General features: G+C 44.4%; 1 protein-coding gene across 2 annotated transcripts in view; it reads left to right on the forward strand.

Moving 5' to 3' along the window:
• FXR2 (FMR1 autosomal homolog 2) overlaps window positions 1-23,106 on the forward strand; it is a 352,487-nt gene that overhangs the window by 293,582 nt on the left and 35,799 nt on the right. For both annotated transcript variants that reach the window (XM_078670012.1, XM_078670013.1), the window contains exon 13: window positions 22,774-22,989. In XM_078670012.1, the coding sequence (XP_078526138.1) occupies window positions 22,774-22,989 (216 nt within the window). The remainder of the gene's footprint in view (window positions 1-22,773; window positions 22,990-23,106) is intronic.

The raw sequence follows: 23,106 nt of genomic DNA on the forward strand, positions 1-23,106 counted from the left end.
GAGGCCCTTACTGCCTTTAGAGCCTGGGCTCCTTCAACCAGTGATGGACATCTTCCTTACTCCCGCCTTTCTTCTTTCAGCTCCAGCGAGGATCCTCAAAAAATACAAATCTCCTGATCAAGATCTGTTGTTTTTGAGGGCAGACCTCCCCCACCCTCCTTCCCATCGGGCAAGGAAAGTAAATTTGTAGACTCCTGGGGAAAGATGGTACGTGGCACATCGGCTTCCTTCTTAAGTGTCCAGTGCAGCAGCTTTGCTGGGGCATTATGATAGGTCATTATGGGATTCATTATCCAGATTCAAGGACAAGCTTCCAAATGAAGATCGTCAGGATTTTGAGGAGGTTCTGCAGAAAGGGTGTCTGGTGTTGAATCAATTGATTAGTGCTGCTGTGGGTGGTGCGGACCTAGCAGTGCATGTGTAAGCTCATGGAGTATGCACTAGATGCTCATCTTGGCTATGCCTCACATCGCTTAAACCAGAGGCACAATAGCGGATCATGGACCGGCCTTTTACATGTAACTTCTTGTTTGGTACCCATACAGGTGATGAAATGGCAAACATTAAATCCGAATCCCTACACACAAAGCAGTAGGTCTGGAAAGGAAGACAGAATTTTGTCGTCACTACAGAGGTTTTAAACTCCTCAATAGTCTCAGCAACTGCATCAATCCAGAGTGCACTATCGGCATTGTCATTGAACATGTGGCCAAGGGGCAGCATGCCAAATTCCGGCCTCTTCTAAAACCCAAGCGAAACAATGAGAAGCCGCTTCCTCTGTTGCCAATCACCACTCCAGTGGAGGGAAGTATTTCCAGTCATCTTCAAGAGTGGCGCAACATTATAAGAGATCAGTAGGTCTTAGATACACTGCAAAATAGGTATTCTCAACGTTTTCATTACCCTCCCCCAACTGCTCCACTGGTGAAAGTCATTTGTCACCAGTTACATCTACTGCAGCAAGAGGTGTCCAATCTCCTTCAAAAGGCTGCTATAGAAGAAGTACCTCTCTCACAACATGGAAAAGAGGTGTACTCCCGATATTTCCTTATGAAGAAGAAAGTCCAACAGCAGAATTAAGAGCTTGGACCTACTTCTACTCAACAACTCCATTCGCAAGGAAAAAGGAAAAATTGTGGATGTTGGCGCTCTATCCGATATATACCCACCTCCTTCAAGGGGATTGGATGTGTTCCATCGAACTGCAGGATGCATACTTTCATGTGCCAATAAACACAAAACATCTAAATGTGCTGCGCTTCATGGAGGGGACCAAGCATTATTAGTATAAGATTTTACCCGTCTGCTCCTGGAGAATTTATCAAGTGCATGGCCAGGGTAGCGGAAGGCTTACGAAACAAACGGATTTTCGTCTATCCATACTTAGAGCATTGGCTACTAAAGAGCTTCTTGCCTCAATCAATCATAACACTTGTATAGCGCGCTACTCACCCGGAAGGGTCTCAAGGCGCTTGGGGGAAGGGGGCCGCTACTGCTCGAACAGCCAGGTCTTGAGTTGTCTCCTGAAGGCGAGGTGGTCCTGGGTCATCCGAAGGTGGATGGGGAGGGAGTTCCATGTCTTGGCTGCCAGGTAGGAGAAGGATCTGCCTCCGGCGGTGGCTCTTCGGATGTGTGGTACGGCGGCGAGGGCGAGGCTGGCGGACCGTAGCTGGGCGGGTGGGCGTGTGGAAGGTCAGGCGGTCGTTGAGGTACTTGGGGCCCAGGTCGTGGAGAGACTTGTGTGCGTGGGTGAGGAGCCTGAACGTGATCCTCTTGTTGACGGGGAGCCAGTGCAAGTTCCTCAGGTGGCCGGAGATGTGGCTGCGTCGAGGGATGTTCAGGATGAGTCGGGCGGAGGCGTTCTGGATGCGTTGTAGTCTTTTCTGTAGCTTGGCTGTGGTTCCGGCGTAGAGGGTGTTTCCGTAGTCCATCCGGCTGGTGACGAGGGCTTGGGTGACCGTCTTCCTGGTTTCGATCGGGATCCATCGGAAGATCTTGCGGAGCATGCGGAGGGTGTGAAAGCATGAGGAGGAGACGGCGTTGACTTGTCTGGTCATTGAGAGGGAGGAGTCCAGGATGAAGCCCAGGTTGCGTGCGTGGTCTGTCAGTTTGGGGGTGGTGCCCAGGGCTGGGGGCCACCAGGAGTCGTCCCAGGCAGAGGGTGATGGTCCAAGGCTAAGGACTTCCGTCTTGTCTGAGTTCAGTTTCAAGCGGCTGTTCTTCATCCACTCGGCGACGTTTTTCATCCCTTCGTGGAGGCTGGCCCTGGCGGTGTCGGGGTCTCTGGTGAGGGAGAGGATCAGCTGGGTGTCGTCGGCGTAGGAGATGATGTTGAGGTTGTGTTAGCGTGCGATGGCTGCGAGAGGTCTCATGTAGACATTGAAGAGGGTGGGGCTGAGTGATGATCCTTGCGGGACGCCGCAGATGACTTCGGTGGCCTCGGAACGAAACGGGGGGAGGCGGACTCTTTGTGTTCTTCCAGCGAGGAACGAGATGATCCACTTCAATGCTTTCTCTTGGATGCCGGTGTTGCTGAGGTGTTGGACTAGGGTGCGGTGGCAGACCGTGTCAAACGCGGCGGAGAGGTCCAGGAGGATGAGTGCCGCTGTTTCCCCGTTGTCGAGAAGGGCTCGGATGTCGTCGGTGGCTGCGATGAGGGCGGTCTCGGTGCTGTGGTTGGCTCTGAAGCCAGACTGCGAGGGGTCGAGGGATCCATTCGTCTCGAGGAAGGCGGCAAGCTGTCTGTTGGCGATCTTCTCAATGACTTTGGCAGGAAAAGGGAGGAGCGAGATGGGGCGGAAGTTTTTGAGGTCGGTGGGGTCTGCTGTGGGTTTCTTCAGCAGGGCGCGGAGTTCGGCATGCTTCCAGTTCTCCGGGAAGGTGGCGGTGTCAAAGGAGGTGTTGATGACGTCTCGGAGTTGGGGTGCGATGGTGGAGTCGGCCTTGTTGAAGATGTGGTGGGGGCAGGGGTCAGTCGGAGATCCGGAGTGGATGGTGTTCATCGTGCGGGCTGTGTCTTTGGTGGTCACTGTGGTCCAGTTGCAGAGGTTGGCGGTGGGGTGCGTTGGTTCAGCGGTTGGGTGCGAGGGAGGTGCGCCGAAGCTGTTGTGGATGTCGGCAATCTTGCGGTGGAAAAAAGAGGCGAGGGAGTCGCAGAGATCTTGTGACGGAGTGATGTTGTTGTTGCCGGTGCTGGGGTTGGAGAACTCGTTGACGATGCTGAAGAGTTCCTTGCTGTCGTGGGCGTTGTTGTCCAGTCGATCCTTCAGTGATTTCTTCTTGGTGGTGCGGATGAGCTGGTGGTGCTTGCGGGTTGCGTGTTTGAGGGCGGTCATGTTGTCAGTGGTCCGGTCGAGGAGCCAGGCTTTCTCGAGGGTGCGGCAGGTGTTCTTGGAGTCCTTGAGTTCGTCGGTGAACCAGGGGGCCTTCTTGCTTCTGGGTCTGCTGGGAGGGTTCTTCAGTGGTGCGAGGTCGTCGGCGCAGGCGGTCAGCCACTGTGTGAAGTTGCGGGCTGCTTCGTTGGGGTCCGGTGTGCTGGCAGGTGGGTTCCGGCTGAGGGAGGTGGTGAGCTGGTCGGCGGTGATCTTGCTCCAACTTCTGTGAGGAACCTGTTGCGGGTGGTGGTGGGTAGTGGTTTTTCTGAAGCTGAAGTGGACGCAGCTGTGGTCGGTCCAGTGAAGTCCGGTGGAGTGGCTGAAGGCGATGTGCTTGCTGGCTGAGAAGATGGGGTCAAGCGTGTGGCCGGCGTAGTGGGTGGGGGTGTTGACCAGTTGCTTGAGTCCGAGGTTGGCGAGGTTGTCCAGCAGGTCGGCGGTGTTGCGGTCCTTGATGTTCTCCAGGTGGAAGTTGAGGTCCCCTAGGAGGATGTAGTCGGCGGAGGGGAGGGCGTGAGGGCTGATGAAGTCCGTGATGTCTTCGCTGAATTGTGTGCGTGGTCCCGGGGGTCTGTAGATGAGGGTGCCTCTGAGGGTCGTCTTTGGGTCGGTGTGAATCTGGAAGTGGAGGTGTTCGGCGGCGGTGAAGGTGTCGGCGGCTGCGCTCGTGATGCGGATGGTGTTCTGGTGGACGATGGCGATGCTTCCTCAACAGGTGAGTCCATTACCAGACATGCGTTAAAACTCTTCATTTGCTAGGTCTTCACATCAACATCGCTAAGTCTGTGCACATTCCGACCCAAAGAATACACTACCTTGGGGTGACACTGGACACCAAAGTTGAAAACGTTTATCCTTCGCAGGAGAGACTGTGATCAATAGTTCTGAAGTGCAACAGTCCTCTTCTCACCTTACAACCTTCAGCCAGGCAAGTTGCTTCTCTCCTAGGGTCGATGGCATCTTGTATTTTTCTGGTTCCCAACACCAGTTTGCAGATTAGACCTTCACAGCAGAATCTCGAAGACCAATATATCAAATCACAGCTAGCCGGAAAGATAGGATTACGCTCTTAGGTATCAAGAGTGTGGTGGTCTCATCTGAAAAATCTGTTGATGGGCCTCCCATTTGATCAGAATCTTCCAACACAGATGCTGATAGCGGACGCGTCTCTCCAGGGATGGGGCACACACCTGGATACCCATCAAACACAGGTACTGTGATCGACCAAGGAACAGGCGTATCACATCAACATGTTGGAGGTACGGGCAGTACATCTGGCCTTCAAGGCATTTTACCCATCTATTCAGTGCAGCTCTCTCCTGGTCCAAACAGACATCCCAACCACAAAGTACTATTTGAAAAAACAGGAAGGAATGTGCTCACGTCCTCTATCCCTGAAAGCTGAAGCAATGTGTCATTGGCTCCTAGCCAGGGACCTCACAATTTCAGTGATTTACCTAGCAGGAGTCCAGAACATGCAAACAGACTCCCTAAGCCATCAATTCACAGAGCAACAAGGCTGGGTTCCTCACAATGACGATGTAAGAGTCCTTTCCGGGAATGGATTATCTGCAAATAGACCTCTTTGCGTATGAAAGCAACAGAAAATGCCAAGACTTTGCATCAAGGTAGTACAGGCCAGTGACAAAGGGGGATGCCCTTTTGATAGATTGGTCCGGCACATTTCTGTATGCTTTCCTACCCATTCCACTCATCCTGAAGGTCATCACCAAGCTATACCGTTCCAGGACCAGTATGATCCTGATTGCTCGAGACTGGCCACACCACTGGTGGGATCCAGATCTACTTCACCTGTCCAAACAACCACAAAGGAGGCTTCCATGCAGGCCGGATCTCCTCTCCAAACGAGACAGGAAGATCTTCCACCCCAATCTTCGCTCGCTGAGCTTGACAGCATAGCTCCTGAATTCCTCCAATATGGGCGTTTAGGACTCTCACAGTAGTACATGGACATACTAATAGAATCAGAGAGACCAGCCACCTACGCTCCGCCTTTCAGAGGAAAATACTCTACATATGGTGTATTCAGAATACTTTTCATCCTATTCAAGGGTAAAAAGTGATAATGCTGTGTCTTCAACACTTAGACAATTGAGGTTTACTGTGTCCTTCTATTACAGTTCCCATTGCAGCCATTATGGCCTATAGAAAGTCTCTTTCCCAAACAATTTTTTTCAGCTTCCGGTAGTGGAGGACTTCTAGCAGGGTTTGAAAAAGATGTTACCACCTGTTCATTCTCCAGGCCCTCCTTGGAAACTCAATCTTGTTCTCTAAGCCCATGGGTCCCCCATTTGAACCTATACACAGGACGACCTTACAACATCTTACATGTAAAGCTGCTTTCTTAGTAGCGATAACTTCAGCTCTCAGGTTGAGTGAAATACAGTGCCTCTGTGTTAAGGAGACAGTTTTCCATAGCACCAGAGTAGTGATGAGGACTCATCCCAGTTTTCAACCAAAAGTGGTGTCTGATTTTCACATCAATCAGACCATTTCTCTACCCATGTTCTTTCCTAACCCTTCCATATCAGATGAGGTATTTGCACTCGCTAGATCTCAAAAGGATCTTAAGATTTTACTTGGACAAAACTAAATCTGTTAGGTAATCCGACCATTTATTTGTTAATTATGGTCTCAGAGGAGGTTCTGCTTCCTACAAGCAATCCATCTCGAGAGGGATTGTTTTCTGTATCAAGGTTTCTTACCAGTTGGCCAACAAACACCTTCGTACCTGGCCAAAGCCCACTCCACAAGGGGAAAAGCGTCCACTATGGCCCTTCTTTATAATGTTCCCATCCCTGAGATCTGCAAGTCATCCACTTGGAGATCGGTACATACATTTACAATGCATTACTGTCTCGATTCAGCCACTAGTGCAGACACCCAAGTAAGCCACGCCACTTTGAGGAATTTGTTTCTAGGCTGAGAACACCTGCTTAGGTTTCCTCTTCATTTGTCCTCAGAGGTACGGTATTTTCTTTCTACTTGATTCAGTGCTTATGGCTATTGATGAGGATCTCCTGGAAGAGAAGAATAAGTTACTTGCCTGTAATCCTAGTTCTGTTCCTGGGGTATCCTTATCAAAGTCAAAAGCAACCCCCCTCCTCTCCAGACAAATCCTCATGCAGCAGTTCGTTCCTATATGTGCTGCTCTTCAGATCACTCTAAAAATGTAACTGACCTACCTGTCACCCTTGAGGCATGATGGGATACAGAAGGTCATGGTTACCGTAAAGGCACGTGGCAGTTTCTTTTTTTCTATTGTATGCTTTCAATGCAGCCTATTGGCTAACAATACCTATCCTTTTCCCTTGCAGTTTTTTTTACTTCATTAAAGGTTTTTTTTTTTTTATCTCAACCTGAAATTCACTACTTTTCTAATAGAAATGATAGTCTGGGATATATGTATGGTTTATTGAAAGAAATGCAATGCACATATGTCATTATATATATATATATTCACTGAAAAAACCATAGGTTATAGACCATATATAGTTAGGAATTAGCATTTAGAAAACCTTATTTTACTCACACAAAACCATTGAAATTCCATATATAGTTAGTTGCACTAACTATATATCGCGCACCCGCAATCCACTGCTGATGATGTCACATATTACATCATTCATGACATGGTCAGTGACATCACTGATGACATCACTGATGACATCTCAAATGACATCACTGATGACATCACTGATGACGTCTCATTTGGCATCATTCTTGTGCTAATACGATAAACTTCTTCAGACTCTAATATAACCTTAGATACACTCAGTGTATACAGACACTCACACACTGCCACTCATCCATGGAGTTACTCACACACCCAGTCAGTCATGCAAAGAAACAATCTCACCTCCATTTCTTCAACTATACAGTTATACACACCTTACTTATTGAAACATATACTAACACATATTTACTCTCTTATACAATCCCTGATACAAGTTCACAATGATCGATACAACCACTCACTCAGTGGCTCTCATGCACAGTTATTTATATATGCCAACTCTCACATGTACTGTGTTTGACATATGTACTTACTATGACATGTAGCATTGAGATATCCATTCACTCATCAATACACTCATGCACACAGTCAACTGCCCATGTAGCTGTTTCCACATGCACTCTTGAACTCATACACCTAGTGAATAAACTGCTCACACATCTATGCACAGAGTCACACACCTTCCAGCCACCCCCACACAAACTCAATCTCCCATAGAAATACTTGGGCAACCAATTAATAACACATATAGCCTCTCGTATAGCTAATGATCAACACATGCAGCAGTTTACATCACAACAGACATAATGATGCACAAATTAAGACAGTTTAGTCACTAACCCGTGCATTCAGTAAGACGCATTTAATCACTCACTCATACAGTCAATCACGCACCTACTAAAACCTTCATTCAGACACTTATACATCCACTCATTCTTCAATATGTAAAACATATTTAAACTTTACAGAAACACATAATCACTGGATGTTGTCATCAGTGATGTCACTGACCATGTCATGAATGATGTAATATGTGACATCATCAGCAGTGGATTGCGGGTGCGCGATATATAGTTAGTGCAACTAACTATATATGGAATTTCAATGGTTTTGTGTGAGTAAAATAAGGTTTTCTAAATGCTAATTCCTAACTATATATGGTCTATAACCTATGGTTTTTTCAGTGAATTTTCAAGGTTTTGTAAATGCTAATTCCTAACTATATATGGTCTATAACCTATGGTTTTTTCTGTGAATTTCATTGTTTTTTTAACAGCTAATATCTGTAGCTGTAAAATGTATTCTTCTTTAAATCCAAAAATATATTTTATATGTTTATGAATAATTTTTTTTTAAAATATTTTTTTTTCTTCGTTCCCGCTTCGCGAATCGGGAAGCTTCCCGTTAGCTGACCTTGATGCCGCGAAATAGACCGCGAGCCGGTAAACGTTTCTTTACCGCAAGTGCCGCGTTAGAAAACAACATCGTGACGCCTCCCGTCCGCATGACGTTCCACGTTGTCGCGTGATACGTCATATGACGTGCTACGTTAGCGAACTGGTACGCGAAGCGAGTGCCAAAGCGCAGGTTTCTGGAAGCAAACCGGGAGGCCCTGCAAAGCGCTTAACGTAAACACAGCAAGTCATGTGACTTGGTAATAACACTTTTCATTGGTTCATTTCACTTTTGGTTTCCTAATGATGTAAGACTAGGTCATATAATCTAAAATGAACACTTTTGATTGGTTGAGAACTCTTGTTTTTCCCAAATGATGAAAATCCCTCCTTCTTTCCTCACTCTGACTTTCATCATTGTGAGAGAAAGACCCTTTGTGATCACTGAGCAATGGCTTCTTTAGTAGCTTCAGCTGGTGCTTCCCCACCACCTCCACCACATCCAAGGAAGAGTGGACCACCTGCTCAAGTTGTAATTCAACAAGAAGAAGAAGAAGAGGAACAGGAGGACGAGCACGAAGAGAGGCAGTTTTTGCCTGAGCAGCCCAAGACGTCTCACCGGAAAGAAAACTTCATTTGGCAATTTTTTAAAATTCCCAAAGGTCAGAAAAAAGTAAATGCAAGATACGTTACTTGCCTTATATGTCAAGATAGACTGTCCAGAGGGACCGACAAAAAATACAGTTTCGGAAACTACACAATGCATCGCCATATGACTAGGTGGCATCCTAACCACTACAGTGCTGCACAGTTTCGGAACGACCTAGATAATCTCCCTATTATGGCCAGAAGATCTGTTGTACCGGAAGTAACGGGACCAGAGGGCAGGGAGATGGTGCCAAATATACAAATGAGATTTGGTGAAGTAAAACACACCTGCGTATTTTGCGATGGATTCATTTCCTACGGAGAAAGAAGCATCACTCTGATCAACAGAGCTATTGACTATCATATGCAAGTTTGTCCGAAACGCCCAAAATAATAAATACTTCTTTTTTTTGTTTTGTTGCTCCTGTTGAGCCCTTTACAATGAATCGTTTTCATTGCCCCCTCCAAGAAAAACCCAAAAAAATATAAAACTGTTCCGAAAAATTCAAAAACATTAAAAAAATGTTCAGAAAAATAAAAAAAAAAGTTCTTTTCAGAACTACCTCCCCGTTATTAAAAAATTGGTACAATATTTGGAACTGTGCCAACCTCTATTTCTCTTAGTTCGCTTCCTAGTTCGCTCGCTGGTACGCGAACTGGAAGCGAACCAAAAACAGTAAGTATAAGGGAAGGAAACACACACTTATGTTAAAAGAAAGACAGCTATAGGGGAGTAAACTAGAGATACTATTACCCATAATCCACTACTGATGATGTCACATATTACATCATTCATGACATGCTCAGTGACATCATCAGCAGAGGATTGCGGGTTTTTTGGCAACATGCCTTATCCACGGTTTAATAACGCTGCCTTTTGCTTTATATAAGTTTTCAAATTGTATGAAATATATACCAATAGGTCTTTATGAACCTTTAGGTAGTGCTTTTGTTCATGAGGTCTGGTCGCTTCCATACACATACAGATGTTTCAAAGATGATCAAGAAGTTTATCTGAATGGAGAGGAATGCACTGAGACGCCAGATCATTCACTAATGTGTAGGCACATACAGTTACACGATTCATGCAACAAACACCGACCAAATATGGCTTGCGTGTTGCAAGGCACGCCAGTTCCTGCTATCATCCCCACGTTCAAGTTGTTGGAAAATGGTAGTTATTTGATGCTCAATAATGAAGATTGTTCTGAGTTAATTAAAAGTATTCCTTTTATCGTAACAGTAAGTGAACGGGTTATTTGCTGCAGAAATGTTCTATTTCCTCCCACACATGAACATAGGGAGTTTTCAATCTGGCCACAAATACCAACCTTGGGACACGTTTCAACGGCATGACAAGAATAAGAGCTCTTTTGTCTCAGAGAGAGGTGGCCTTGAGTTCGGCCCGTGAAACTTTCGTACTTCACATAGCGAACACCCGTACACAGGTTTGCCTTTCAATTTCAGCAACATGTTTCCGACTATCTTTAACGCATCCTCCACAAAATCCCTGGCACACTTTTTTAAAGTTGTTACCAGTGGTCTCGTGACTTCATTTGAGAAAATCTTTGGAGTCATCCCTGCTCCCTTTCATTCCATTTTCTCCACTCTGGTTCGTGGATTGCATTTTTACTTGCATTACCAGCGGACGCTCTTGTGCTTTTTTACATTTTTAAATATGGATGTCCCTCCTATGCAACCTCCGACCCTGCAGCTGCTGACACTGTTCCGCAATCGCATGCTAGAATATTATGGCACAATGCCGTTGGCGATATTAAGCACGGCATATGGATTATCTTTTCGGTTCTCCTACTTCACCTGTGTCCAGCCTGTATTTCACTGCCTGACCTGTGATTTCGATTGGGCCATTGATTTGTGTCTCTGCGGACCGGTTTCTCCTGACGTCGACTTTAATCAGCTGATGACTCCTATCATTACTCACGAGTTGATTTGTCCTGGCGAAAGGATTATGGCTGTGGCATTGATGCATGGACTACTTGGTCCCTGGAATTTACTGGCGGCAGCACAGTCTTTCTTGGAACACAGCTTTCTTGAAAACCCACCGAGCTGTCCTCTGATGGTGATAGAGGATCCGGTGCTGGGAGAGCACGTATGTTCTTTTCCGCTTTTAAATTGGATGGCTGAACTGTTTTCGGATGAAGACGGTGACTTCCTGTTGGAGGCTGTTGCAGCTTATTTTGCATACACAGTTATGTCATAGACCTTTTTCATGTTTCATATGCTGAGTACTAGCATTTCATTGACAATTCATTGACTTAATTGTCAAGTTTTTATTATTTACCTTGCCTATTGGCTTAAGACTCGATAAAGTACTTGGCTGTTTTATTTTTCTTTAGCATTGAATTTTCCTAGTTTTTAATGCTTTACCTTGCGGACCGTCCACATATAAACTTGCAATCTGCTCTCATGAGATGGCACTTCTATTATCTTATTCAGTTCGTTTCCGGATCATGAGGAGGTGTCATCTAGGTCCTGGATATCTTTACACCGTGTTAAGTTAGCATGGGCTCATTACCGGTTTAAACGCCATTTTTCCTTTTTTGCAACTTCTGCACACGACATTTAGTTGTTGCTTTAGCTTTCCACCTAGTAGTTCATCGTGGTTTACATGAGAATAATATGTTATTGGTCTACTATCTGCTTTACTTGTTAAACTATATCTGTACAGCGAGTGCTAAAGTTTCAAGAACAACACGATACAGAATTGTTATGAGGTCTGATCTCCACGACTTCATACTCATAACATAAGTGCACCTTCTGCCAATTCTGGGCATGAGGCGGGTTTTATATTGCTTTGCCGAACACACATACACAACAGTTGATGCGGTTCACATGAAGAGAGAGCTGGTGTATGCTGATGTGATTCCTTCAAATCTAAGACACTAAAGTATGGGCACGCCCTAAACCAACACAAAGAGACCTTCTTAGCAAATAATATAATATGTGTATTAGGGAGGGTGAGATATAAGCAGCCGCGGGCCGTGGAGGGAGTTACGGTGAGGCAGGGAGGCGGGGAGGGGGAGAAGCAGGGTGGAGCCCTCTCTACCTTGCCCCTCCCCCTCCCCGCCTCCCTGCCCCACCGTAACTCCCTCCACGGCCCGCGGCTGCTTATAAGTGTTGCTAACTCTTATTCATTTACAGCATGTTAACATACTGTCACCATTCGCTTTTTATGTACTAGTAACTATGCTGGTAATTTTGCTACTGATAATATGTGTACTTGTATTCTCCACCCTGCTTCTCCCCCTCCCCGCCTCCCTGCCTCACCGTAACTCCCTCCACGGCCCGCGGCTGCTTATAAGTGTTGCTAACTCTTATTCATTTACAGCATGTTAACATACTATCACCATTCACTTTTTATGTACTAGTAACTATGCTGGTAATTTTGCTACTGATAATATGTGTACTTTTATTATCTAAGGTACTACGCCTGAGAAGACGGCATTAGTAAATAAACATTTCAAATACACATGTGTTCTTCTTAACTCCATGTTCTGGTTTCTAAGAAATATATAACGACCGACTGTTCATGAGTTCCACGTATCCTGAGGTACTATAAGTTCATATTCTGGATTGTCTAAACATTGAGAGTTTGTTATATCCAATGTGACACTGTACCTAGCTTGCTAAATAGTTTTTGATTACTAACGTGAGTTTTGGGACACCCTAATTCGCCGAGGTTCCAATCCTCTGTCCACAGTTCTGTGTGAGAACAGAAACCCTGCGACAGGGGCACCCCCGACCCTTGCTGGACCTTCATCACACTTGCGATACAACTCCAGCAATGCGCCACCTTTACGGCACAGATACATCACGCATCTGTGCTGTTTTTGCCCCGTGATGCGCCGCATTGTAAATGCAGCACACCATAGGTGACGGAACAGCGGCACAGAATGACTAACACATCCCTGGTGATGCGCCAGTCATCATAAATCTATCCCTATGCTTCTTATCTTGTTAGAGATGAACCGCCATATGTATCATCAAAGTTATTTGCATTTCCTAAATAGCGAACTTTAAGGAATAAATAGCGATTCTTTACCATTCCTAGTTTGCGATGAGCTATTTGCTAATTAGCCGAATGTAGCCCAATGAAGCCCAATGTAGCCCAATGTAGCCCAAAGATGGCCGCCAGACACACAAAAAAACAAATGTAGCCCAAATATCAGCCAGATGTAGCCCAACTATAGCCCAGTGACAGAATGACCAATCAGCTTCGCAAACCTCCGTTACGCGAAGCGGAGCGCTGTTACAGATATATATCTTTTTTTGAACGTTAATTTCTCAAAATCCACTGGAGCACATATATTGAGACCTAGCAAAGGCACATCGGGCTACCAGTCCCTAATATTTTGCCAAGTTTCGTGCAAATCCATTCAGCCGTTCAATTATTATTTTTATTATTTTTTTTTGCCCCGCGGGGCCCTTTTAAAACCTCCACATCAAACCTAGGGGGTCAGCGAGGATCTACTATGCCCCCTTATAGTTATTTCCCCCTTTGTTTTGACCTCCTCTTGTCTCTCGATCCTACCGAGAGACAAGATGGCGGCCGCTACGGACTGTTTGGAATGTTGACAGACGCCGGAGAACCAATCAGCTTCGCTTCACAAAGCTCCGTTGCGCGAAAAGTCCGCGAACCAGAGCGCTAACCGGTCCGCTGTTACAGATATATATCTTTTTTTAAACGTTAATTTCTCCAAATCCACTGGAGCACATATATTGAGACCTACAAAAGGCACATCGGGCTACCAGTCCCTACAATTTTGCCAAGTTTCGTGCAAATCCATTCAGCCGTTCGGGCTAAAAGTGAGGCCAACCGCCCTATGGAAATTAACATGGGAAAAACGCGTTTTGGGACCCCCCTTTTTTCTCGGCCCCCCCTTGACGAACCCCCCCCAAATTTTCAAAGGCTGCTCAGAAACAAAATGTGCCATTTTCCTGACAATTTCAGCCAATTCCGTCCACAAACGGCAAAGTTATTAGACATAGAATTTTCAAAAAACCCATAGAGAAAAAATCCTAACTATATATACCTACTGGCGACCGCCAGTAGGTAATATATATATATATATATATATATATATATATATATATATATATATATATTTATATATATTATATATTTTATATATATATTTTATATATATATTTTATATATATATATATATATATATATTTATATATATATATATATATATATATATATATATATATATATATATATATAACCCTGGCTGGCTGTTGTTTTCTTGTGATCCTTCATCTTCAAGTATACTATTTTTGGGATTACAAACCTGGATCCTCCCTGGATCCGACACTCAAGCCAGAAGCAACCACCATGTCAAGAACAAATCTACATCCTAGATATGCACTGTTCATCCAGGAGAAAATCAGTAAGTGCCAATTTACAATAGCACATTTACAAATCTATAAAAAACTTAACATCTATCCTATGGGGTTGGAGATTAAGTCTAAGCCACCTTTTAAACTAACTAGTTGTGAATGGTCCGCTACATGGAATATTTTACTGCATAACTCCTCAATGACCCTACTATTGGTATCTATTAAAGTAACCATTCAAAAAATGCAGATGCTTAAAGCCAAGCTACAAAAAGAACTGGAACTTTTAAAGAACACAAAAAGTGACTCTGAAGTGGCAAACATACTACAGAGGATTGCAGTAGTAAAAAAGATGACTGCCAGGAATTCTATTAAAATTAAATCTGAAAAACTAAAAAGGGATATGTTAAGATTTCATATACCTCCTCTTCCAACTAACCACTTCGTAAATCATTCTGTTTTTGGAGATTTTCTTGTCAGTGTAAGCCCTGTGAATAAACAGCATAAAAAGAACAGAAGATTTATAAGACAAAAAAGACAGCATAGCATCAGCCAGCTTCAACCCTTCCAGACATCTGACTCAGTTATTGACCTGACTGGAGGGCTCCTATAACCAGGTGAATTGAACCTCTTGAGCAAAGGTCTCTATTTCTGTCCTGTACCGAAGGACCATAATAGGGCCAACATGATGAGAGACCTAAAAACCTTCGAGAGAAGATGCAGGCTGGCAGAATATTTTTACAATAATTCTAATGTTGGTCTGCCAAGCTACCTTCCAGATCCATTTAAGAAGTTCCGCCATCCCAAATCATGGACTCCTCAATGTGGTAGAAATCCTGTTCTCGATACATACATTTTATCCATCAACAAACACATCAAGGAATCAACACCTAAAAGGATTTTTGATAACCTCAGCAAAGAAGAAAGAAAAGCTCTCCACCTCCTACAACAGAGAATGGATGTCATTATAAAACCGGCAGACAAAGGTGGTGCAGTGGTTGCCATGAAAGTAAGTGATTATATTGAGGAAGGAATGAGACCACTGATGGATACCAACACTTACAAACCTTTAGAAACTGATCCCACTGAAGATTTGAACAAAGAAATTAAAAACATGGTTGTAAGGTACAGGTGCTTAAACCTCATTGATGAAACAACAGCAGATATACTTGTTCATCCCCAACTAAGACCTGGGAGATTTTATATGCTTCCCAAAATTCACAAAATGAACAATCCTGGCCGTCCAATCATCTCTGGCAATGACACCGCCACTGAGAGACTATCTTTATTTGTTGACCTGCACCTCCAGCCCATTGTACAGGAACTTCCATCATTTGTTAAAGATACCAGTCACTTCCTTCAAATTATTGAAAAATTAAACCAAACCTACACATTTGATGATGATACTCTTCTAGCTACATTTGATGTTGCATCATTATACACCAATATACCACATGAGGATGGGCTTATAGCGTTATCTGAAGCTCTTAGTAAAAGAACTGTGAAAAAACCATCAACAAATGTGCTTACCAACTTTGCTAGAGTTATCCTTAAATCCAACAATTTTACATTCAATGGTAAACACTATCTGCAGATACAAGGTACTTCCATGGGTACTCGGATGGCTCCATCCTATGCAAATATCTTCATGGGCAAACTAGAGAACAGTATACTTGCTACTTCTAGCATCAAACCACTGGTATGGCTACGATACATTGATGACATATCTATAATATGGAATGCAGGAAGTAGAACATTGGAACAATTTACAGCTAATATCAACAATATCCATCCTACCATCAAATTTACCAGCAGAAATACCAAACAGAAGCATCATCTTCCTTTTCTGGATGTGCTAGTCACCATTCATGAACACAAAATTACAACTGATCTGTACCACAAGCCTACAGATGCTCATTTGTATCTAAACTGGACTTCATGTCACCCTCATCACACTAAACTGAGCATCATCTACATCCAAGCACTGAGAATAAGACGCATCTGCAGCAATGAGGAAACCTGTAAAGATCATCTACAGGAGCTTGCTACATTATTTAGAAGGCGAGGCTATCCTCTGCATATCATACAGCAACAAATTGCCAAGTCTTTGCAGTTACCCAGAGAAGCACTTATTTGGAATACCAATGCCAGAAACAAAAGCGACAGAACTCCATTTGTAGTTGACTATCATCCATCAGCTCCCAACTACAGAAATATAATGCAAAAACATTTCCCTTACTGTCCACTTGTGAAAAATTGCAAAAGGTTTTTCCAAAACCGCCAGTCATTGCTTACCGCAGAGCTCCAAATTTACGATCTCTTATTGTGAGAGCAGAACTTAAGCAAGCTGTAACAAATGCAGGGGTTCATTGCTGTGACTCTAAAAGGTGCATCACGTGTGAATACCTTTTACAAACATCATCAGTTACTAGTTATGTTACCAGAAGGACCTATGCAATAAGACAGCATCTTACATGTCGCTCAACATGCATTATTTATGTGATTCAGTGCCAACGACAAAGCTGTAAAAAACAATATGTAGGCCAAACAATGAATGACCTCCGCACACGATTCAGGAACCACAAATCAGCCATAATTAATAAGAAATTGACCGGCCTGTAGCCAATCATTTTAACCTTGTGGATCATTCACTATCAGATTTGAAGATTTTCCCCGTGGAACATGTCTCAAAGGAAGAACTACTGGACTCCAAGGAAAACTTCTGGATGTACCATTTAAAATCATTGCATCCAGATGGACTGAACATTACTGACAACACATCCTGATTACTGCATATCTCAAGAACTCTCAGGACTGCATTGATTCCACATTCCAAATGGAATCTTCACTCATGATGCTTTTTGAAAATTCAGCTGTGTCATCTGTGCAGCCACTGAGCTTACCATCTTGAAACTACCTGAGGAAGGCGGAAGCTGAAACGTTGTAGTGGAAATATATTTTTGTTCTTTGGTGAATATATCTGTTTGAGTCACTTCTTTCTTGGATATTTTATTTCTTTGTGACTCATTGTATCCTTTGGGATCCAGATTTTTGCCCTGGCTGGCTGTTGTTTTCTTGTGATCCTTCATCTTCAAGTGTATATGTGTGTATATATATATATATATATATATATATATATATATATATATATATATATATATATATATATACATACACACACACACATACATGTATGTCTTTTTGGTCAGAGTTGGGGAGGCGTATTGGCGTATTTGCAACCCAATACGAGGTGTTGGCCATCTAATCTGGCTTTGAGGACTGTAAACCAGCCTTCAGGTTCAGTCTTGGCCTTGTGCATCAATACCTACAGGGGAGTTCACCAGGAAGAGCAGGGCATATTTAACTCTCAAGTCAGTGAGCTTCTATTCAACTCCCAAAAAGGAGCCCCTTCACAGTTGAACTGTCAAAGTGTAAACCGGGATTAAAAGGATGCGGTGATTGTTCCTAAGAATAGGATCAGGTTGTCGGGCCCGTTTAAGGATGGTGTTGCGATGTTTGTAGTGAAGAATCTTGGCCATAATCTGTGGCAGTAGTTCCTTCGGCGAGGTGCAGGATGAAGGTACTCGTTGGGCGCTCTCCTCAGAGAAGTAGAGGGTACATTCCTTAGAGGAGACCAGCTCCCACAGCCAAACTTCCACGAATTCCTCCCATGTTCCCGCCCTAGTCTCCCTCCGGGAGAGGCAGATCTGTATTTTGCTGCCGCAAAAGCGATCCTCCGATCATCCCTCCGGGAAACGAACCCTCTTCATGAGATCTCCTATCTGGGCCTACAGATTGGCAGTTTGAGTGTTGAGCTGGAGCACTTTTTCTCCCATTAAGAGGCCAGGTTCCAACAGCTTGCGTGTCATCACATAATCGGGTCATATCTACTGTGATTGTCGATCTTGGATGCCAAGGAAATGTGGGAAGTATTGATCGCATTTAGGATGGTATCTATTTTGCCAGAGGCAGTAGACATGACCGGGGGACCTGGGGGAAGGTTGGTCCATCCGAGGGGGTGGGGAGGCGCAGGGAGTGGTTTAACTGGATGGGTGTGTGTTTAGTTCACCCCATGGTAGGCGGCTGCATCATGACCCGCCAACCAGTGAGTAGAGGACTATGTGGACCCGCTTGCAGCCGCCTCTGCATGGGAGTAGCTCTTGAAGGTAGTGCAGCATGAGCAGCCCGAAGTTGAGAGGGCGGCAAGCCACTGGTGTGTAATTACTCGGGTCCTCAAGGACCTGTCTGCCCACCCTTAATTCCAAGGCCAAGGGTCTCACAAGATCCCAGCAGAGGTCCCTTCAGGCTCCCCCAAGCTAGGAGAGTAGGCCACAAACTCCCCTAGATAGGAGACTTAAGCCATAGAGACAATTGGCACCCTATTGAGAGGTCCAGGGGACCCATCGTCCTGACACGGTCTCCAGTGCCCTTGGTGGTCCGGAGTTGCAAGGGGCCAAAGCCGGCAGAGTGTTACGTGGCGCACATTGATCCCCAGCAGTCTCAACTTGTAGGGGGGAGGTCCTCCTCCGCTTCTCTGGCTTTGCTGACCCCTCTCATCAACACCCCCCAGCGGCACCGTACAGGTGCATTGAGGAAACAGCTGGGCTAACTGCACTGGAATGTATCCGGTTCATCTAAAGAGCCCTCTGATCCAGTTTGTGCAGCCCTTGGGGAAATTTCAAATCATCCTCTTGCAGGAAACATAGGCTGAGCAGTCGGTGCTGTTGATAGGGTACTTGGAATGAATTAAATATGTGCAGAAAACAAGTCTCAAAGGTCATAGTGGAGAGGTGTGGCTCACTGGTTAGAGGCGGCAGACCTGTAAGCAGAGAACGGCCCGGGACCAGGGTTCAATTCCCGACGCGGCAGGGTCTTGGACCAGGGTCAACGGACTCGATAATTCTCGCCTCAGTGCCTACTCTAACCAGGGAACACACTCGGTAACTCTGGGCATTAAGCTTGTCTCATCTCTACAACGGCCCCCCACAGACGCCGGGGATGCCTGGTTTCACCCTGGAGATACCCAGAAATGGACCATCTCACAGGGAAAACCAGGACGGGTTCCCCAGCGGTCTACAGCGCCAGGACACTCGGGTAGAGTAACAGTGCGCTTTACAAGTATCCCACACATACTAAGAGGGTCTTGCAATATACATCTCCGTTCTCTTCAAAATTAAGGTCAGAAAATGCACCTATCACAGAACTGGCTACAGGCTATTAAAATAGAGAACTGGGTGCAGGGGGCAAAACAACTTCTTTCTACTTAACAGATACATCAATCCGATTCCAGAGCAAGGTTTATTGCAAAAAAGCTTCTGGAAAAAACAGTAACCAAATGGGTGGCAGAGAATGAAGCATATTTTACATAATAATTTTAGGAGACTTTAACTCAAATGTGTTTCAACTGGAGACACATGACAAGAACATAACCGCTCAAAATCTAGTCTGCAATATTCCAGAACAGACAAAACTGGCATCATGCTGAATGTCCTGGGCTCTCAGTTCACGTCCTTATTCACAAGCTCTTGTCTTCCGCATCCTGAACGCAAGGTAGATAGAGGAAAGGCCTCTGTCTTTGACGCACATTTTGCAAAAACCAGCGGCCATAATAGACTTGTCAGACGCCTCGTTACCTCTCTTCAAATATATTAGCGGCTTTCATATAGAGGAACATGAGGATAGAGACCATAACACCCAGATAATAATGCTAAATCTCGGCCCATGTGTACACCCATACACAAATACCTTCATTGCGAATAACACCACAAGCAATCTGAAGAGACTAAGGTGGCATGGGTAGCTCCAGGAAGAACTTGGGCAAGCCTGCTTAGAGCTATTAGAAGAGCAGCTGATCGCAGCACATAATGATACTGCGAAATGCTGTATAGACAGTTCTGTAAGAATAAGATCTCGGCACATGCAGTAATCATCAAACTGAAAAACTGACACTGGGTAACTAAACCACTTATTTGAGCAAAGCAATAATTAACAGAGAATACCGTAATTTGAAAAAGGGCATTACCGATATAACCTAGCTGGAGAAAGTAAGAGCAGTGCATCAAAATTACAAGTGGGCAGTGTAGACAGCCAAAATAGAACACTTTGGAAAGTTGTGGCCCAATGTGCTCCAATCATAAAACGAGGAATCCTAAAGCTTTTTGGAAAATCCTAAATTAAATCAATAAATACCTAGTTTTTACTTATAACTCAGACATTTATGAAGAATCACTGCTTGATCACACATGGCACTCAGGACAACGAAAAAGTACCTGCCAATCAACTATATAACAGCCCAGGAAATCCATCACAGCCAACAGTGTTGTTGGTAGAAAAGTTCATACAGGAAGTTCGTAGCCTGACACGCAGACAGGCCATGCTTTCAGGTGATGCCAATGTTGGGACGGTGTTAAACAGCTGCTCATCTGGGATTCCTGACCATAATTAAAAAACTGAGCCCCAGGTCCTAATGGCCTGCCTGCTGCCCTGTTTAGGTCCAACACTGACTATTGGGCAAGAAATGTCAATATTTTATAGAAATTCAGTGCTTGAGAACCAGTTTGTCGCTGACTCATGGCATTGATCCATAATTTACCCAATTTATAAAGGTGGAGATAGGAGTCATCAGGGCAACTATTGACTGATAGCACCATTAACCTTGTTTTCGAATACTTTGCAAACCTTGTCCTTCAAGATGTAGCAGCATGGGTAAACTCTTTGAACCTTATCCCATGTAATCAATCGGGCTTTCGCTCAGGGCAGAGCATATTATCAAATCTTGTTGCCCTTCTCATCTCCATAAGAACATTTTTCTCTTCTAAAATCACGTTTTATGTCTGTTTCGTCGACAGACCCGTGTGAATTATGGCAGAAACTAATAAACGCTGGGATCCTAACTACCCATAATGAGAGCAATCCAACTTCTGTATACTGAAACATGGCTCCATGTAAAGTTTGGAGACAGTACAAGACTCTAGAGGAAGATGTATATGACAATAGGACTGATGCAGGGGTGTGTTCTCACCCTGCTGCTGTTTGATTATCATATTTCAGATATGTCACATGATTTAAACTGCGTAAATGCACACCCTGCGAAACTCAGTGGTCTTCAAATGACACATTTTATATGCCAACAATTTAATTCTACTGAGCTTGACACGGTTTAAACTATCTCTTTACATACACACAGCTTAATAAATTACAATTAAACCATCACGAAAACCAAAGTAGTAAAATTTACAAAGAGAATCGGAACACCTGGCGCTTGGACAATTGGTGGTCTTCGGCGTGCATGCTCTTCACAGTAAAAGTATCTTGGAGTGGTGTTTGACTCCAGAGGATCCTTTATCTCGCACATGGAAACCAATAAGTCGAAGGCTGCCTCCCTAACCTCAGGAGTCCAGTGGCTACTGGCACTGGCAAAAACCTAGTCTGGGCATCTTACGAAAAGTTATGGCTGCACAATTCTTGGGCACAGTAGCATATGGCTCTGAAATGACAGCAGGCAAGATGGTAAAACTCTTAGATCTATTGAAATCTAAGACCCACCGGCTAACATTCAAACTTCCAAATTATACCTCACAGGCTCAGCCGCGACTAGAGTTTGGCCTTATGAAACATAGCTGATGTACCAAAAATTTCTTTCTTAAGATGTGCCACGGTTTTCATTCGACCAAATACAACTTTGTATCAGCTCTGATCTGGCAGGAAATAAACAGTCAGAATTTGAAATATGCTCTGCATATCCTCGAAACGAGAAAATTACTGTGGGGCCCCATTATTCAAGCCAGAATAAGAACCTGCAGACCAGCACTCATCCAATGCAGTAAACACTCACCTGAACACACGGTTTGTCAAATTTGTACAGCTATTGGAGGCGGAAGTAAAGGCCTATAGTAGTGAGAGCAACTCAGAAACTCATGCATTAAAAGGGACTAGTCTGACTATTGAGCTTGGTGTTTATTTTAATGCATGCAGGAACGGGATACTACAATACTCTGACGACCTGGTGAGTTTAAATAAAAAAAACTCCTTTTAGCTCAATTTCTTATTTGTTTCAGTGTGTTATTTTTGTGTGTAATTGTCTTAACTAACTATGCACTTTCTAAAATAAACTTGTACTTTAGGCAGGCCCCACAAGGTATGAGGTGACGAGCCCTGGGTACCCTCCTGGGTCTTAAAGGATACAGATTAAACAGTCCGAGGCTCAGCAGTCCTTAGTCAGATGACTGCCATTGCAGCCAAGCTATTCACGCCTTCTCTAAATGATTTATTCTTGTTTGGCAACTGTCAACCCAGTACATAGAGACTCACTTTTACAATCTGCCATGTGTTCAAGGGACCAAATGAATATCCTTAGTCTCATGTTTCACAATTTGCAACGTATAGGGTAGCAAGCTCTCGCATTTGACTAGGCTGGGAATTGAATAGTTAAGTCATCCTTTTCCATCTCCAAACCAAGGTACCAACTCTGAGATGTCCAACACATCGGAGACTGAGTCTGAAAAAAGGGACGAGTATGAGCACCCACATCCAAATGAGCGAGATCTCCGACAACGAGCTGAGGAGAGTCGAAAGCGCGGCGGCGGCATTGGGCGAGGGCGTGGCCCTCCACCGCCTGGACGTGGCCGAGGCGGTATAGGAGGCAGCAAGTATGGCAACTCTTCCATCAGCTCAGGTAAAATGTGCAGTGTTTTCTAGTTGTAGTGTATGGTCTCTGATTTTCATTTAAGCGAGTTGATTTCTACTATTTTACTATCCTCCTAGCTCTAACCAACAACTTTGCCAAACAAGC

This window comes from Lissotriton helveticus, chromosome 12 (assembly GCF_964261635.1).
Source record: "Lissotriton helveticus chromosome 12, aLisHel1.1, whole genome shotgun sequence".
Classification (NCBI taxonomy): Eukaryota; Metazoa; Chordata; class Amphibia; order Caudata; family Salamandridae; genus Lissotriton; species Lissotriton helveticus.